This window comes from Ranitomeya imitator, chromosome 2 (genome assembly GCF_032444005.1).
Source record: "Ranitomeya imitator isolate aRanImi1 chromosome 2, aRanImi1.pri, whole genome shotgun sequence".
Taxonomy (NCBI): domain Eukaryota; kingdom Metazoa; phylum Chordata; class Amphibia; order Anura; family Dendrobatidae; genus Ranitomeya; species Ranitomeya imitator.
In genome coordinates, this window is record NC_091283.1 from 805,140,230 (window position 1) to 805,158,704 (window position 18,475).

Consider the following 18,475-nt stretch of genomic DNA (forward strand, 5'->3'; position numbering starts at 1 on the left):
CCTAAGGAGTGACTAGAACAGGAGTAAGGAGGAAATCCAACCCCCATCCTAATGAGCGGGGTAGACCCCTGTGATCATACAAGGACTACCCATCTCATGGATATAATATAAATCATAAATGGAAACCCTCCTTTGTGCGACCCAGTAATATGGAGCCCCATATATTTCCATTGACAGGTGACAGACCTGAGAGAGGACTTGCATTTTTTGTGGATTGATTTTAAGATTTTGTTTAGAACATTTTACATGATGTTTGGGATCACATTTATGCGGCGCTCTACGCTGAGCACTTACTTTGGGGTTTCCATCTAAATCTCTGAGTGATGTGATTCAGATGAAACCCCGAAATTTTGAAAGCTATAATTTTTCTATATTTTGGCTGACGAAGTTATGTGGGGGCTTGTTTTTTTGCGGGATGAGTTGACATTTTTATTGGTACCATTTTAGGGCACAAAACATTTTTTGATCGTTTTCTATTCTGACTTTTGAGAGGCAGAATGAACAAAAAAATAGCAGTTCACTGTAGTAAAATTGATAAGGCAGCTTTATTCTTAGGTTCTGTACGACTACAGCAATACCAAATGTATACCTTTTAAAAAAAAAATTGGCACTTTCACAATTTGCAAGTTTTACTTTTGCAATTATTTTTGCATTGCTTTATTCTGAGAACTAAGGTTTTTTTAGGTTTCTGCTGATGGAGCTGTATGGCGTTTTTGTTCTGCGGGACAAGATGGCGTTTTCAGCAATACCATTTTTATTTCCATTCAACTTTTGATTGCGTTTTATTCCACTTTTTGTTCGACAGAAAAGTAAGATGTAAAAGCACAGTTTTCTTTCACCACGTTTTTAATTTTTTTGTTTTGACGGTGTTCACTGTAGGGGTTAACTAGTGGGAGTTTTGTAGGTCGGGTTTTTCCGAAAGCGGCGACACCAAATGTGTACTTTTGTCTATTCTTTTTTTTTTTTTTTTTTTACATAAATATACATATATTTCTGGGTAAAATATTTTCATTTATTATTTATGATACACACAATTCTTTTTTTTTTTAATACTTTTGTACTTAATCCCTCTTTGGGACCTTAACTTGTATCAGTCTGATCACTGGTATAATGCAATGCATTATACTCGTCAGTGCTGCACTGACAAAAGCCTCTTAGACCATGGGCCCCTGGCATGGTCTACCAGATTTGCTGTAGCTCGCTGACCTAGAGGTGATCATGATGACCTCAGGTTGCCATGGCAATGATCGGGCCCTCGTGATGACCCCTATCGGGCGGGAAAGGGAGCCCCCTCACGCTCTTAGCCTCCCAAATGCTACGATCTATATTAATATCAGCATATAGGGGGTTAAACAGCTGGGGGAAGTGCGGCACTTGCTCCTGGCATTGGGTCTCGGCTGTCACGTAAGCTGAGCTCTCGGAAACGGTCACAGCTTCTGCGCCTGCACGATCGCCAAGACTCATCCACACGTCTAAGGTTGGGAATCCCTATCCGACCATGATGTTTAGGTACATCGAAGGTCGTGAAGGGGTTAAGGGTTGTCTCGCCGATACAGAAATCGTTCCTCTTACCTTAGTGGTGTAGTAACGCTCAGTGTTCGTTAAGTCTATGATCAGTCCCAGCTCCTCATTTTGTGAACGGATTGAGGTAAGTAAATCTTTAGGTGTAAACTTCTGGGTCTGTGTTACACGCTGATTATTGATCTGCAAGGAAGACACATGACGTGTATAGAAGAAATCCAATATGTAGGAAAAATACATGATGGGTAAAAGTATAACGACTGCAGAAAATATCCTACGGAGGGGAAGGGGCGAGGGCTACCATGCATATAAGGATAGCCATGAGCTGTCAATCAAAGGGAGATGGAAAGAAGGGCTGCCATGGACAGTGACGGCGGCCAGACCGTGAAGAAGCAAGTCACCCCAATGGCAAATAGTGGGGTCTGTCACATGCACTTAATTGTCCAATCCAGAAAACCATTAGCCAGTCCAGTTACCTTTTACCTGCTCTGGGGTGCACATCCTTTTCTCGTGTAAGAGTGACGTTGTCAGATTGGAGCGATCCCAGAGAACACAAGCTTAGGGTTATGCGCTCACGTCCTCTAGACGCCGGCAGATCAGCAACGTTTTTGAAGCAGCAGACAGTTCAGGACACCGCCGGCGGTATTCTGCTTTGGCGTCTTTTTGGTCGCTGAGAATATTTGCCTTTAATTGTATAAACTAGCGGCTGAAGAGCAGACCGATCACTTTCAGCCGCTTCACCGCTTTCTAAGCCTGAACCCATTAAAAGAAGCTCAAAAAGACTGAACGTGTGAACAGCGAGTCATTTGCACCTTCCAGCACAGGTCTTAACTCTTTAGCATTGCAAGCACTTTTTCATGCAGATTTCAGGTGGAATCAACTTGAAAAAGACGTTGTGTACAAAACACCCTTAAACGTTGCTTCCCAGGCGCACAGATTATTAATGCATTCATGTATTAGAGAAATTTCAGAGTTTACTTGCTGTCAAATTTCTGCTCTGTTTGTGAGCGGCCACATGTGGGGATGTGACCTCCGCTCCTCACATCCTGCTACAGTCCGTACAGAGCACAGAGGTTTCCTACATAGAACGTGGAGTACAGGGGCGGGTCTCTGAGCATTCTGGAATGCTCTGGATAAGCCCTCGATGTATCCTGAAAGATGAGAAAAGGAGGTTAGATTATACTCACCCAGGGGCGGTCCGATCCGATGGGCGTCGCGGTCCGGGGCCTCCCATCTTCTTACGATGACGTCCCCTTCTTGTCTTCACGCTGCGGCTCCGGCTCAGGCGTACTTTGTCTGCCCTGTTGAGGTCAGAGCAAAGTACTGCAGTGCACAGGAGCCAGGAAAGGTCAGAGAGGCCCGGAACCTGTGCACTGCAGTACTTTGCTCTGCCCTCAACAGGGCAGACAAAGTACGCCTGTACCGGAGCCGCAGCGTGAAGACAAGAAGAGGACGTCATCGTAACAAGATGGGAGGCCCCAGACCGCGACGCCCATCGGATCAGACCGCCTGCGTGAGTATAATCTAACCTCTTTTTCTTATCTTTCAGGATACATCGGGGGCTTATCTACAGCATTACAGAATGCTGTAGATAAGCCCCTGATGCTGGTGGGCTTAGCTCACCTTCGATTTTGGGGGTGACAGCATCCCTTTAATTGCTGCAGCACCAGGACCCTAGCATTGCACTATTGCTGTGGGATACACGGTATAGCATACATTCACTGGCGCTCCTCATACACTCCTCCTTACCCCTTTCAATGGTACTTTGAAGGCAATAAATCGAGACCCTGGCACCCGCTGTCCAATTGCTTTCAAAGAGCGCCATCTGTCGAAGAAAAACACTGAATTTAGCATTTCAGCCATATATTTATTCTACTTTTTCAGGTGAAAATACTTAATTTCCTTTTTTTTTTAAATCAATTAGATAGGACATGATATCTTTTCTCAATGTTATTTCTGTCCGTAATTTATTAACAATGTAAAAGGGTTGTCCCCATTCTTCAAGTTGCATCACCATGTGCTGTGTGATCCATTAGCCACAAGGTTTGGGTTCATCTGCAAGTGCCGACCAACCCATTACAGAGATCAGCAGCTCGGCCGATCCAGAAGCAATGAAACCCCCAAAAGGAGCGAGCTGCAGAAATGATTCCCATAGAGTCAAATGGAATAAATCCAGCGTGTTGAACAAACAGACCGCTACCATGAAATGTGCCCAATTTAGTAAAAAGTGTCTCGTTAAGGCTACGTTCACATTAGCGTTAAGCTAATGTGCGTCGGGTTTGCGTCGGCGACGCAGCGGCGACGCATGCGTCATGCGCCCCTATACTTAACATGGGGGACGCATGCGTTTTTGTTTGGTGCGTTGTGCGACGCATGCGTCTTTTTTGCCACAAGCGTCGGACCAAGAAAACGCAACAAGTTGCATTTTTCTTGCGTCCGATTTTCGGCAAAAACCGACGCATGCGTCGCAAAACGCAGCGTTTTTACGTGCGTTTTGCCGCGTTTTTGCGTGCGTTGCATCGCCGACGCAGCGGCGCACAACGCTAGTGTGAACGTAGCCTAAGAGTATACAAAAAAAATAAAAATCTAATCTACGCCATCTGAGTGTATATTATAGCATGATCGTTGGACTGGACGTAGTCCGGACTCCAGACCGCTTCCACCCAGATCTGCCTACTGTTTAGAGAAGTGCCGCAAAGAAAAATAAGGTAGAAATTATTGCTCGAATATGGTATTTGCCAATTGCCATAATTTTTGATAATGACAAAAAAAGTGAAATGTATTAATTACAGACCCCCACTACAAACTGGTCTTGTGTATAAAATCCATTAGGCTCTGTTCACATACAGGGTTTTTGCAGCGTTTATGCAAATAAGTACCAGCAAAAGTTTCAGAAATCTTATGCACTTTCTTCCTGACTGAGAGGGAACTGCAGCGTTTGTTTTTTTAAATATGCAGGATGTCGATTCCTCTTTTTTTTTTTTTTATCCCCCATAGAAAGCATGGTGCAAAAAAAATAAATAAAAAATAAAAATAAATTTTGCAATGTTTTTTGTAGCGTTTCTGCTGAATAAAACTAACTTTATTAAACATGTACTTTAGACAAATCACGCATGTATTCCACCCCAAAAAAACGTGGTGAAAAACGAGACAAAACAAACATTTCAAACACAGGAGGGTTCTTTTTTTTTTTATTGCCAAGAGAGCAGTGTGAACATAGGCTTAGGCTGGGTTCACATTGCGTTAAACCTGTCCGTTAGACGGACTACGGTAGGCTAGCAGTCCGTCTAGCGCATACGTTAACGGACTGCGTTAACGCAATGTCTAAAAAGGGATCGCGTTTAGCGATCGCGCTAGCGCAGATGCCCGATCTGCGCTAGCGAGAACGTACCCAAAAACGCTGCAGACAGCGTTCGAGGTCCGTCAGAAAATAACGGAACATCGCTAACGCATGCCAAAAATGGCATGCGTTACATACATTGCGGTCAATGGGTGCGCTAACGGATCCGTTACATTGCGTTAGTGGCGCTATGTAACGGATTCCGTCAGCGGACACCCACTAACGCAATGTGAACCTAGTCCATTAACGCCGCCATTGAATCCAATGTCGGACGCATTGCTAGCGCACGCCCACAATGGGCGTGTGCTATCGATGTGCCGTCATTGAGTGACGGACCTCGAGACGCGGGCTGCAGCGTTTCCGGGTCAGTCACCGCTAGCGCAGGTAGAGCTGGCAGATGCTCTATCTGCATTAGCGCGCTGCCATACCGGCACTTGCGTTAACAGCAGCCTGTAGCGTATGTGTTGAACGGGCTGCTGTTAATGCAATGTGAACCCGGCCTTAGACATGCAGCTCAGCACAAAGCAAGGATGGATCAGGTATTGAAGTGATCAGCTTTCTTCCTGCTGGATCCACTGCTGGCTTGGTCTCAAAAAGCACCATCAAAATCTCCATGTCTATTTCTACATCCGCACAACTCATACACTGGGACAAACCCAACAATTGCCCATTACCATCTTCTATATCTCGGATTTACTACTCAAACTGATAACCGATTCCCTGGGGCACTAACATTCCCTTGTAATCTGACGGAAATGTCTCCAATTTAGGCAAAACCTCTACATTTCTCGATAAAATGTAAAATCAAGAGTCTTTTGGCCTAAGAATTGAAGTGGGAACAACACTAGTCTTCAACATTTTCAATCTTAAGGCTGTTTACAGGTATGTACATGATTTTTTGACTTTTCATCCAACTTGCTGCTGATCGTCCCCTTTTTCTTTCCCCTTTTTCTACTTGTCTTCTCCCAAACAGGTGGGATGTTTCTGACAATTTGGGCAGAGAATCCTGCTGGACGTCACTTTGCAAGACTCCTCGGGGGCACAGCTTCTCTTACAATTCAGCCTATTAGAAGTCGTGGGAAGGAAAGCGGTCGCACATGATCAGATAAGTGCAAATGAGCCGTCGCATGATGAGCAAAATCTTTAACAGTGCATCATACGTTGGTGGGATTCAGCACGCTGGACTCCTGCCCTAGTTTTATACATAGCCCCCAAAACACCTTTTAATTACAAATGATTTTTTATTTGCCTCCTGAATCCATTAAAATACAGTGTGTCCGTAAAGTCATGGTGCACTTTTATAGTTTACATTTTGGCGCCCTTTCTCTGGCCCAATCATATCAGACCTGTTCTTGAGGAGAGATAAGAACCAATCAAACAGAAACTCATTTAAGCTGTTGCTGAGCCCCCAGTCAGATTAACCATTGATAAACTGAACTCTGATTAATACACTGCCAGGTCTGTGACATCATGCAACCACAAGCTTATGCTATTGTTTAGAGCAACAAATGGAGCCCACATCGAACTGCACTGAATAGGTATGAAACTGGGAGAGGTTTTCTTTTATTTGGAGCAGATTTCACATTTCTATCGTTTTTTGTTGCTTTCCAGTGACTGGTTAAAAGTGCACCATGACTTTACGGACACACTGTATATACAGAATCGGAGTCAATTAGTTGTTAACGGATCCCTCCTATGTAAGCTTCCTCTCCAGCTCTGCCCGGGGAGGCGACAAACAGGTTAAAAAGCGCCAAGGGCTTTCTCTGCACATACAAAGACAGTGTGAAAAGGCCCTAAAAACCTCTCCGTCTCCCAAGATGAGTTATAGTACGCTTGAAAGAGGTTGTCCAGTATTTGGAATAAACCTTATTAAAAGCTGTACTCCTTACTGTAAAATTTAAAATAAGAACCACAGATGCTCACCTCCCGTACCTGCAATGTCAGGGCTGGGCTCACGGCCACGTGAAAGCGGCAACCAATCAGCGGCTGCAGTTCTCACAAATCCCAAGTTTTGCCTGAGGGATGTGTGAGTGCAGCAGCCTATTAATGGCTGCTGATTGGCTGCAGTTCTCACGTGGCCCAGCGCCACGCAAGTGCCGTGACATTCGGCGCTGACATCACTGGGATGGCACTGGTGTGGGAGTTATCCATTACTTTTATTTTACACTGGGAATTACAATATTGAAGGTGTGGTCCGAATAGTACACAAACCCCTCTAATATGAATTTCTCATCATTTTGCCTATACGTTTTTAAAGGGAAGGTGCCCCCAGTTTTCTTATAGTTTTTTTTTTGTGTGAAATTAAGCTTAAAATAGTCATTAAAATGTATTAATGCAATGTTTGCAAACAATTCTATATGAAAAATATTCTATGTTTTCTTACGAATATATATAATTTCCACTAGGGGGAGCATTTTCCATTTTAGACCTCAAGCAGCAATAGTAAGACTTAGCAATAGGACTTGGGATAAAAGCCAAGCCAGAATCTCAATTTGCACACATGGTGTTTTTGGGTGTTGCCCCTCATCAGTGCAAAGTATGAGATCTGATTTGTCCAAGTGAGAGTCTCTGGACTGGGGTCTATGGGGTAACATTTCTCCTTGTGGAGAGTGACAAGCCAAGCCTGGCATGTCAGAGTGAGGGGACTTATGAGCCATGCATATAAATACAATTATTGCTTCCATAATGCTGATTGTCATTATAAAGAGGCACTGTAAGATGGATTCCTGTGTATTATAAAGCAGCAGGAAGAGGAGGATATAACTGTAACTGAGGTGAATCCTGTCCAGTATGAAGGAGGGGCTCAGATTAAGGGTTTATGTAGATGTTGGAAATTTTTCTTGAATTCTTTCTGTAAGTGTTTGAGATCAGATTTTTATCAGTGTTTAATCAGTGTCAGGTTTCACTGTAAAGTGTTTCCCCGGTTTTTGTTATATGCAAAAAAAAAAAAAAAAAAAAATATATATATATATATATATATATATATATATATATATATATATATAGAAAAGGTTTCTCAAGCTTCTTCTAGGGAACGATCAGTGAAAAACAGACCACTATAGGATGGCATCAATGTGCTTTCCAAGTATTTCACAGACCCATAAACTCAGGGCAAAAATTATAGTTTACATTTTTATTTTATTTTTTGCAGACACTTGACATATGAACAGACCCATTGTGTAGGATCCATTTTTAAAAATACAGCTAGAAAAGGTACATGAAACGCGTGTGAATCAGACCTAAAAGTGCATGTAAACTGTGATTATTGTAAATGAGATCGTAGGAACGCTTGTTTCACAATGTTAAAGTGAAAACAAGCTGCCAAACACCCAAATGAGTAAGGCTATGTTCTCATTGCGTTTTAGGATGAGCACTAACGGACAGCGTTGCACGGCGAAATTAACGCCGTGCAACGCGTCCTTTAGCGCTCCCATTGCCAGCAATGTTAAAGCGCATCGCTAGCGCATGCCATTTTCGGCACGCGGTAGCAATGTGCCGTTCTTTTGTGGCGCGCCTCGGACGCCCGAGGTCCTTCCCCGCTCTCGCAGATCGGGGATCTGTGCTAGCGGGGACGTTTAACGCGACCCCTAAAAAGACACTGCGTTAGCGCAATCTGCTAGCGCTTAGCGCTAAACGGATTGCCCTAACGCAATGAGAACCTAGCCTAAGCAAGACACTCGTCTGTCTGGAGAAATGATTGTGCTGCCGAGAACAAGGCAGCCTACGTGCACTGAACTATGTATTAGAGATCATTCAGTGTGCATCATCTGCCTATGTGAAAAGGCTATTAGACCTCGTCAGACCATTAGAGTAGCCTAAATGGATCTTACGTTTTAGGCAGCCGATTCATTTTCTTCCACATTGAGCCTTTACAAGCAGTATTGTCCTCATGCAGAATAAGCCTTTTAGAAACAGCTGCATCTTCCTCCTTTTATCTATGCTGCATAATTCAATAGTATTAATTAAGAAAATTGTGAATCGACTTCAAAATTATTGTGCTCACTCTGATTAAATTAAAGTATGGCCAACTTCACATGTCTAAGGGTACCGTCACACTATACGATTTACCAACTATCATGACCAGCGATACGACCTGGCCGTGATCGTTGGTAAGTCGTAGTGTGGTCGCTGGAGAGCTGTCACAGACAGCTCTCCAGCGACCAACGATGCCGAAGTCCCCGGGTAACCAGGGTAAACATCGGGTTACTAAGCGCAGGACCGCGCTTAGTAACCCGATGTTTACCCTGGTTACCAGCGTAAAAAAAAAAAAACAGTACATACTTACATTCCGGTGTCTGTCCCTTGCCGTCTGCTTCCCGCACTCACTGACTGCCGGCCGTAAAGTGAAAGCAGAGCACAGCGGTGACGTCGGCAGTCAGTGAGTGCGGGAAGCAGACGGCAAGGGACCTGACGGACACCGGAATGTAAGTATGTACTGTTTGTTTGTTTTTTACATTTACGCTGGTAACCAGGATAAACATCGGGTTACTAAGCGCGGCCCTGCGATGTTTACCCTGGTTACAAGCGAACGCATCGCTAGATCGGTGTCACACACACCGATCTAGTGATGACAGCGGGAGATCCAGCGACGAAAGAATGTTCCAAACGATCTGCTACGACGTACGATTCTCAGCAGGATCCCTGATCGCTGCTGCGTGTCAGACACAGCGATATCGTATGGATATCGCTGGAACGTCACGAATCGTACCGTCGTAGCGATCAAAATGGCACTGTGTGACGGTACCCTAAGTCTCATGCCTTACTTAGTGCAGTGTTTGGGGGAGAATAAAAGCCACTGACCTTAACTGAAATGTTATATATGTAGTGTTGTATGTAACATCTGCCTGTAGTGGTTTTGTACTTAAAGGGAAGATACTGCGTTTGTAGATAACTAATAAATCAATGTAATGTAGCATAACATGCTGTTACAGCCAAGTTTTGATTGCATTTGAAACATTTTGTGTGTTATGAGCTTAAAGAAGGCACTGGAGGCTGACATCTTGCTTTCACAGTAGCAGCACGACACTTTGTGTCATATTACGGCACCCCATGGTCATAGGAGATAACAGATGGACTCCGACCCTATCTATTGTAATAGAACCCTCACTGCTGTGAACTGGGCATGCCTCTGTGGGCTGCACAATCCACAGTAGTGGGAGTGTTCTGCCATATTCATGGAGCCCTCGGATCTGCTTCTAACATAATCAGTACTGCTTCCAGCAGAACATATCCTAGATTGAATGCTGAGAGGAGTAAAATGCAGAAGAAAAGTAGGTGCAGAATAGCAGAGACATCAAGAGGAACAGTGTACCATTGGCATTATTGGAACAGGAGCTGTCAGCAGGAGCTGTGATTTATCCCTTCATAAGATAAGGAGCTGCAGGAATGCAGTGAATGGCCAGACATTGTGGAGGGGGATGAGAGAATCATGTACTCTGGGTGAGAGAGACTGATGAGAGAGAGAGACAGTAACTGCTGGTGATAGCAGATCACAGGGCAGTCACACACAAAATGGCGCTGCCCTGTGATGCTACTCTTCATTCTGCCACAGGAATACTAGACCACCCAAAAGGGTAGGAAAATGGTGCTGTCAGCAGTAACTGCCCCAATTTTCCAGCTAACAGTAAAGCTGCAAGGCTTGACTCTTAGAATCGCTGCTTCCAATAGGTGGCACTAGAGTTCTAGTCCTCTTCCTTCCTGAAGGGACAATTTCCAAATCTATTTTAGCAGAGAAATACATGGCTTAGTTTTCTTCACTCCGACATGCCAGGCTTGGCTTCTAAACTTTCCACTACAAAAAACATTACCCCTACTTACATCTTGCAAACCCCTAGTCTCCCACACACACATATGTATCTCCCAATTTAGAGACCGGATTTCTCACAGCTGTCAACACAATGAAGCCGCAGAGACCCTGGCTTAATGTCCACTTTCTTAAAGGGCCAAAGCTATTACCACTAAACAGCATTTTTGGATGCAACACAACCCCAAAGCAGGATTGATCTACCTCTATGATTAATGGTTGACGAGATGTTCTTTTCCTGAAATTCTGTGCCCTTTTTTCTCCACACATATCTTTGATCATTGTGGCCAAAGAGTTGTATTTTAACCTCATCGGTCCACAGGACTGGTTTCCAAAATGCATCAAGCTTGTTTAGATGTTCTTTTACATACTTCTGACACTGAAGGTTACGGTGAGGATGCAGGAGGTTTTCTTCTGATTACTCTTCCATGAATGCCATATTTGTGCAGGTGTCAAGAGTCTGCTAAATCTTTCTCAAGGTCTTTTGTAGTCAAGCAGGGTTTCTGATTTAGCAATCCTCCCAAGAGATCTCATTGAAATTTTGCTTGGTCTTCTAGACCTTATCTTGACCTCCACTGTTCCTGTTAGGCTACGTTCACATTTTGCGACGCAACGCACAAGACAAATAAAAACGCACCAAAACGCACGCAAAAACGCTGCGTTTTGCGACGCATGCGTCGTTTTTTGCCGAAATTTGGACGCAAGAAAAATGCAACTTGTTGCGTTTTCTGCGCCCGACGCTTGCGGCAAAAAAAACGCATGCGTCGCACAACGCATGTCCATGCGTCCCCCATGTTAAATATAGGGGCGCATGACGCATGCGTCGCTGCTGCGTCGCCCGACGCAAACACGCAAGACGCTAATGTGAACGTAGCCTTAACTTTATAACATTTGGAACTGATGAAAGGGAAACTTGAAACCGCTTTGCCATCTTCTTATAGCCTTCTGCTTTGTGGTCTTCCACCATTTTCAGAGTGCTAGGCGGCTGCTCAGAAGAACCCATGGCTGATGATTTTTGGCACAAGGTTAGAGGAGGCTGGATTTTCAGAAAGCTAGGAAATTTGCATCACCTGGAATTTCTTGACGATAGTGAAGAAGCCATAACCCAACCAGGTTAATTAATATCTGAAACCTTGGTCAAAGTTATCTGAGAACACAAACCTCCAAGGGTGCCTAAACTATTGTATTGACCAGTTTTACGTTTTGTAACTTTTAAAATGTAAAAGATGGAAATCATTTTTGTATATTTTATTTTTTTGCCCCCTAAAAACAAAAGAAAATGTGTCATCTTTAACTTTAGGCCTTTTAGAGTCAGATCATCTTCAACTTGCATAACTGTTCACAATAACAGTAATTTTTACCAGGGGTGTCCAAACTTTTACATGAAACTATGTCTTTCTCTAAAAAGCTGCGACATTTCAGAGAAAAATATAGCTTGCAAAGATGACCGGGGAGCATAGGAGAACTGACTAGTAGTGATGAGCGAGTATACTCTTTGCTCTGGTTTTCCCGAGCACGCTCGTGTGATCTCCGAGTATTTGTAAGTGCTCGAAGATTAAGTTTTCGTCACCTCAGCTGAATGATTCACAGCTACTAGCCAGGCTGAGCACATGTAGGGGTTGCCTGGTTGCTAGGGAATTTCCACGTGTTCAGCCTGTCTAGCAGCCGTAAATCATTCAGCTGAAGTGATGTAAACTTAATCTCTGAGCACTTACAAATACTCGGAGATCACCCAACTGTGCTCGGGAAAACCAGAGCAAAGAGCATACTCGCTCATCACTACTAACTAGATATCCCCCTGCTCTGCTCCAGGTTACTGACCAGTCTATACACATAGGAGAATGAAAGAATGAAGATGGCTCCTCTAATTATGGACATCACCAGATTCTAAAACTTTGTTTAAAATCCCACATCCTAGATATCACCGAATGAAATATTCCAGTTGTAAATCTTTATTCATTACATAGTGGAATGTGTTTAGAACAATAAAACCTAAAAATGATCAACGAAAATCACAACTAAAATCCCACGGAGGTCTGGAGATAGAATGATGCTCAAGATCAAAGTGGAAAATGAAGTTACAGGCTGATCCAACTTCAGTGAAAATGCCTCAAGACAAGGAAATGATGCTCAGCAGTGTGTGTGGCCTCCACGTGCCTGTATGACCTCCCTGCTGTACAACGCCTGGGCATGCTCCTGATGAGGTGGGCGCATGGAATCCTGAGGAATCTCCTCCCAGACCTGGACTGAAGCATCCGCCAACTCCTGCACAGTCTGTGGTGCAACGTGACGTTGGTGCGAGAAATGACGTCCCAGATGTGTTCAATCGGATTCAGGTCTGGGAAACGGGCGGGCCAGTCCATAGCTTCAATGCCTTCATCTTGCAGGAACTGCTGACACACTCCAGCCACATGAGGTCTGGCATTTCATCTCGGTACCTAATGGCAATCAGACTACCTCTGGTGAGCACATGGAGGGCTGTGCGGCCCTCCAAAGAAATGCAACCGCACACCATTACTGACCCACTGTCAAACCTCTCATGCTGAAGGATACTGCAGGCAGCAGATCGCTCTCCACGGCATCTCCAGACTGTCACGTCTGTCACATGTGCACAGTGTGAACCTGCTTTCATCTGTGAAGAGCACAGTGTGCCAGTGGTGAATCTGCCAATCCTAGTGTTCTGTGGCAAATGCCAAGCATCCTGCAAGGTGTTGGGCTGTGAGCACAACCCCCATCTGTGGACATCGGGCACTCATACCATCCTCATGGAGTCGGGTTGTAACCGTTTGTGCAGACACATGCACAATGTGGCCTGCTGGAGGTCATTTTGCTGGGCTCTGGCAGTGCTCCTCCTTGCACAAAGGCTGAGGTAGCGGTCCTGCTGCTGGGTTGTTGCCCTCCTACGGCCCCCTCCACGTCTCCTGGTAGCGCCTCCAGCCTCTGGACACTACGCTGACAGACACAGCAAACCTTCTTGCCACAGCTCGCATAGATGTGCCATACTGGATGAGCTGAACTACTTGTGTGGGTTGTAGAGTCCATCTCATGCTACCACGATTGTGAAAGCACAACCAACATTCAAAAGTGACCAAAACATCAGCCAGAAAGCATTGGTACTGAGATGTGGTCTGTGGTTCCCTCACCTGCAGAATCACTCCTTTATTGAGTGTCTTTATAATTGGCAATAATTTCCATCTGTTGTCTATTCCATTTGCACAACAGCATGTGAAATTGATTGTCAGTGTTGCTTCCTAATTGGACAGTTTGATTTCACAGAATTTTGATTTTCTTGGAGTTACATTTTGTTTAAGTGTTCCCTTTATTTTCTTGAGCAGTGTATATTATTTATTACACCTCACAAAATTAGAATATCAAAAAGGTAATTTATTTCAGTTCTTCAATACAAAAAGTGAAACTCATTACAAACAGAGTGATCTATTTCAAGTGTTTATTTCTGTTAATGTTGATGGTTATGGCTTACAGCTAATGAAAACCCAAAAGTGATTATCTCAGTAAAGACTTCCTAAGCATTTAAAAAGGTCCCTTAGTCTGTTTCAGTAGGGTCCACAATCATGGGGAAGACTGCTGACTTGTCAGATATCCAGAAGGTAGTCATTGACACACTCCACAAGGAGGGTAAGCCACAAAAGGTCATTGCTAAAGAAGCTGGCTGTTCACAGAGTGTTGTATCCAAGCATATTAATGGAAAGTTGAGTGGAAAGAAAAAGTGTGGTAGATAAGGAGCACAAGCAACTGGGATAACCGCAGCCTTGAAAAGATTAAGAAAAGGCCATTCAAAAATTTGGGGGAGACTTACAAGGAGTGGACTGCTGCTGGAGTCATTGCTTCAAGAGCCATCACACATGGACGTATCCAGGACATGGGCTACAAGTGTCGCATTCCTTGTGTCAAGCCATTCATGACCAATAAACAACGCTAGAGGCTTCTTAGGCTACTTTCACACTAGCGTCGTGTGCTGCATGTCGCGATGCGACGTGCAGACGCAATGATGCTAGCGTTGTTAGCGCCGCACAACGGGTGCAGCGGATGCAGATTTTCATCGCATCCACTGCCCCATTGTGAGGTGCGGGGAGGTGATGGCGGAGTTCCGGCCGCGCATGCGCCGTCGGAAAGGCGGTCCATCGGCAGCAAAAAACGTTACATGTAACTTTTTTTGCTCCCGGCGATCCGCCACAACACGGTGCAACCGTCGCACGACCGTTGCAACGTGTGTCAATGCGTCGCTAATGTTATTCTATGGGGCAACTTTGCAGGATGCGTTTTTCCCCACATTGCGACGTATTGAAAACAACGCTAGTGTGAAAGTAGCCTTACCTGGCCAAGGAGAAAAAGAACTGGACTGTTGCTCAGTGGTCCAAGGTGTTTTCAGATGAAAGTAAATTTTGCATTTAATTTGGAAATCAAGGACCCAGAGTATGGAGGAAGAGTAGAGGCCACAATCCAAGCTGCTGGAGGTCTAGTGTGAAGTTTCCACAATCAGTGATGGTTTGGGGAGCCATGTCAACTGCTGGTGTAGGTCCACTGTGTTTTATCAAGACCAAAGTCAGTGCAGCCATCTACCAGGAAATTTTAGAGCACTTCATGCTTCCCTCTGCCGACAAGCTTTTTGGAGATTATTATTATTATTTACTGTTTGAGTGCCATTTATTCCATGGCGCTTTACATGTGAGGAGGGGTATACATAATAAAAACAAGTACAATAATTTTAAACAATACAAGTCATAACTGGTACAGGAGGAGTGAGGACCCTGCCCGCGAAGGCTCACAATCCTTCTCCAAGCAAGACTTGGCACCCGTCCACACTGCCAAAAATACCAATACCTGGTTTAAATACAACAATATCAATGTGCTTGATTGGCCAGAAAACTCGCCTGACATTAACCCCATAGAGAATCTATGGGGTATTGTTAAGAGGAAGATGAGAGACACCAGACCCAACAATGCAGATGAGCTGAAGACTTCTATCAAAGCAACCTGGGCTTCCATAACATCTCAGCAGTGCCACAGGCTGATCGCCTCCATGGCACGCCTCATTGATGTGGTAATTGATGCAAAAAGGAGCCACGACCAAGAATTGAGTGCATTTACTGAACAAACATTTCTGTAGGCCAACATTTTGGATTTTAAAATCATTTTTCAAGCTGGTAATATAAAGTATTCTAATTTACTGAGATAATCACTTCTGGGTTTTCATTGGCTGCAATCCATAATCATCAACATCAATCCATAATCATCAACATTAACAGAAATAAACATTAGTGATGAGCGAGTGTACTCATTGCTTGGGTTTTCCCGAGCACGCTTAGGTGACCTCCGAGTATTTAGGACTGCTCGGAGATTTAGTTTTCATCCTGGCAGCTGAATGCACATGCAGCTGCGGCACCGAACAGCTGATTATTGGGAGCGCTCCAGGTATCCAGGTTGCCGATGCAGCTATTCGGTAAGTTCTTTAGCTATTCGGATAAGCTATTCGATCAACCCTACTTCTCACACTTTCTCCGTACTCCTTAGAACTTGCAGAACTGCAATTTTCCTTTCATAAGGCATCTACTCCAAATATAGAACCCAACAGTGCAGGTCAAATAAGCAAAATAGGCCTACCCCAGCAGCATTTCCGCTTATCTACTCTTAGGCCATGTTAACAGGCTGTTTTTTTGCTGCAGCATAAGCCTGATCTCTGGCAGTAAAATAGATACAGACAAAACACAGGTTTTGCAGAATTTTTCAAGAACTTTGCTTCCACCTTGCAAGCATAAACGATACAAGGTGTTAGGCCACCAATGCAAAGACATATGCAAGACCATAAAACATTTTTTGGAAGAAAAAAAAAAGGGCAATTCGATCAAATTATTTAGCGGTAAGGGTATGTGCATACGTTCAGGATTTCCTGCAGAAATTTCCTGAAAAAAAGTGGACATTTCTGCCAGAAATCCGTATGCGTTTTTTGCTCGTTTTTTTCCGGAGCTTCCCAATGCATTAAATAGCGTGAAAAACGCGGAAAAAAACCCGCAAAATTATTGAACATGCTTTTTTTACCACGATGCATTTTTTCGTGGAAAAAAACGCATCATGTGCACAAAAATTGCAGAATGCATTCTAAATGATAAAAACGCATACATATGCATCCTATCGCGGAAAATCCTAAACGTGTGCAAATACTCTAAAAGTATTTTTTTGTATCTGAAATAAGGTTATAGGATTCATGAAAAAAAAATACACAAGTTGGTCGGGCACGGTTTACTTAACACACTGGTCAGGCATTGAGTTGGTCAGGCACTGTTCACTTAACACATTGCTTGGTCATCCAGTTGATCAGGCATTGCTCACTTAAGGTTCACATTAGCGTTGCGTCAGGCGCAGCCGCGGCGACGCATGCGTCATGCGCCCCTATATTTAACATGGGGGCGCATGGACATGCGTTGTCTTGCGTTTTATGACGCATGCGGCATTTTTGGCGCAAGCGTCAGGGCGCAGAGGACACAGCAAGTTGCAATTTTTGGCGTCCAAAATCAAGCCAAAAATGGATGCATGCATCAAAAAACAATGCGTTTTTGCATGCGTTGTGCGTTGCGTCGCCGACGCAACACACAACAACGCAAATGTGAACGTAGCCTAACAGTTATTTAATTTAACTTGTACTAATACTAACAGCCATATTCAGGTGAGGAGACCATGACATTACGGTTTAAACTTTAAACAAAATAAAGTTTTCACATGCTGCTGTACCTGCGTAGCTTTTTTTTCCAGCAAAAATCTGTTGAAAGCTTTGTTTGCACTTACTAATTGCTATGTGCGAAACAACGCTGCAAAAACGCGACAGCTTGCAAAAATGAATTTTCTAATTCAGTCGGGAAAAAAAAAAGCATGCATGAGATTTCTGAAATCTCATCGCTTTTGCTGGTACTGTAAAAAAACAGCTTTTAATTTGCATAAAAAAGCAGCAAAAATGCAACGTGTGAACATAACCTAAAAATGCTAAATACTAAATATACTATCCATTGCCCCAGTCAGACAAGAGCCCAAGGAGCACAAAATTGCACCCTTTACTGAAACAACTGGTGGTGATGGCGATCTCAGCACGTGAATCTCAATCTAGTAACCTAGGACAGAACTTTTTATTTCCACCGGTAGCTTGTGAAACTAAAGCCTCTTTGTGGGGGGGGGGGGGCAACAAGACCGGCTTTACATTGCAAGTAATTCTCCAGCTGAACAAAACAAAAAAAGCCTGCTAATTGTCTTCAAACCATACATTACTGGTCCTCTGGCTAGAGAAGGTGCGTGACGGGGGACAGCTGATTATTTGTATTTCTAAGCCAGGCCCCTTCATTGGGGAAGCAGGCTGGGTTAGATAATGAAATATGTACTCAGCCCATCACATTCACACACAGTTTTGGGCATAGGCCGCAAAAGGAGAAGATGCACTGGACTGGACATGAGGTGGCCGGGACCTGGGATGGAGCAGGATCAGGGCACCTACACAAATCATACAAGTTATATAACACAGGGGTTGTCCTATAAACAAATATCACCTATAGTGGGTAAGGAAAGTATTCAGACCCTTTGCTCAGAAGGAACCTGTCATCCCCAAAAGGAACCTGTCATCCCCAAAATCGAGGGTGAGCTAAGCCCACCGACATCAGGGGCTTATCTACAGAATTCTGTAATGCTGTAGATAAGCCCCCGATGTATCCTAAAAGATGAGAAAAAGAGGTTAGATTATACTCACCTGGGCGGGCGGTCTGATCCGGTGGGTGCCATGGTACGATCTGGTGGGCGTCGCGGTCCGGCGC

The 18,475-nt window shown here is 44.1% G+C and overlaps 1 protein-coding gene across 1 annotated transcript in view; it reads right to left on the reverse strand.

The window, feature by feature from the left end:
* LOC138665877 (uncharacterized) overlaps positions 1-18,475 on the reverse strand; it is a 41,623-nt gene that overhangs the window by 9,935 nt on the left and 13,213 nt on the right. The window contains exons 2-3 of the mRNA XM_069753804.1: positions 3,271-3,346; positions 1,573-1,704 (exon numbers count right to left, since the gene is read on the reverse strand). Of these exons, the coding sequence (XP_069609905.1) occupies positions 1,573-1,704; positions 3,271-3,346 (208 nt within the window). The remainder of the gene's footprint in view (positions 1-1,572; positions 1,705-3,270; positions 3,347-18,475) is intronic.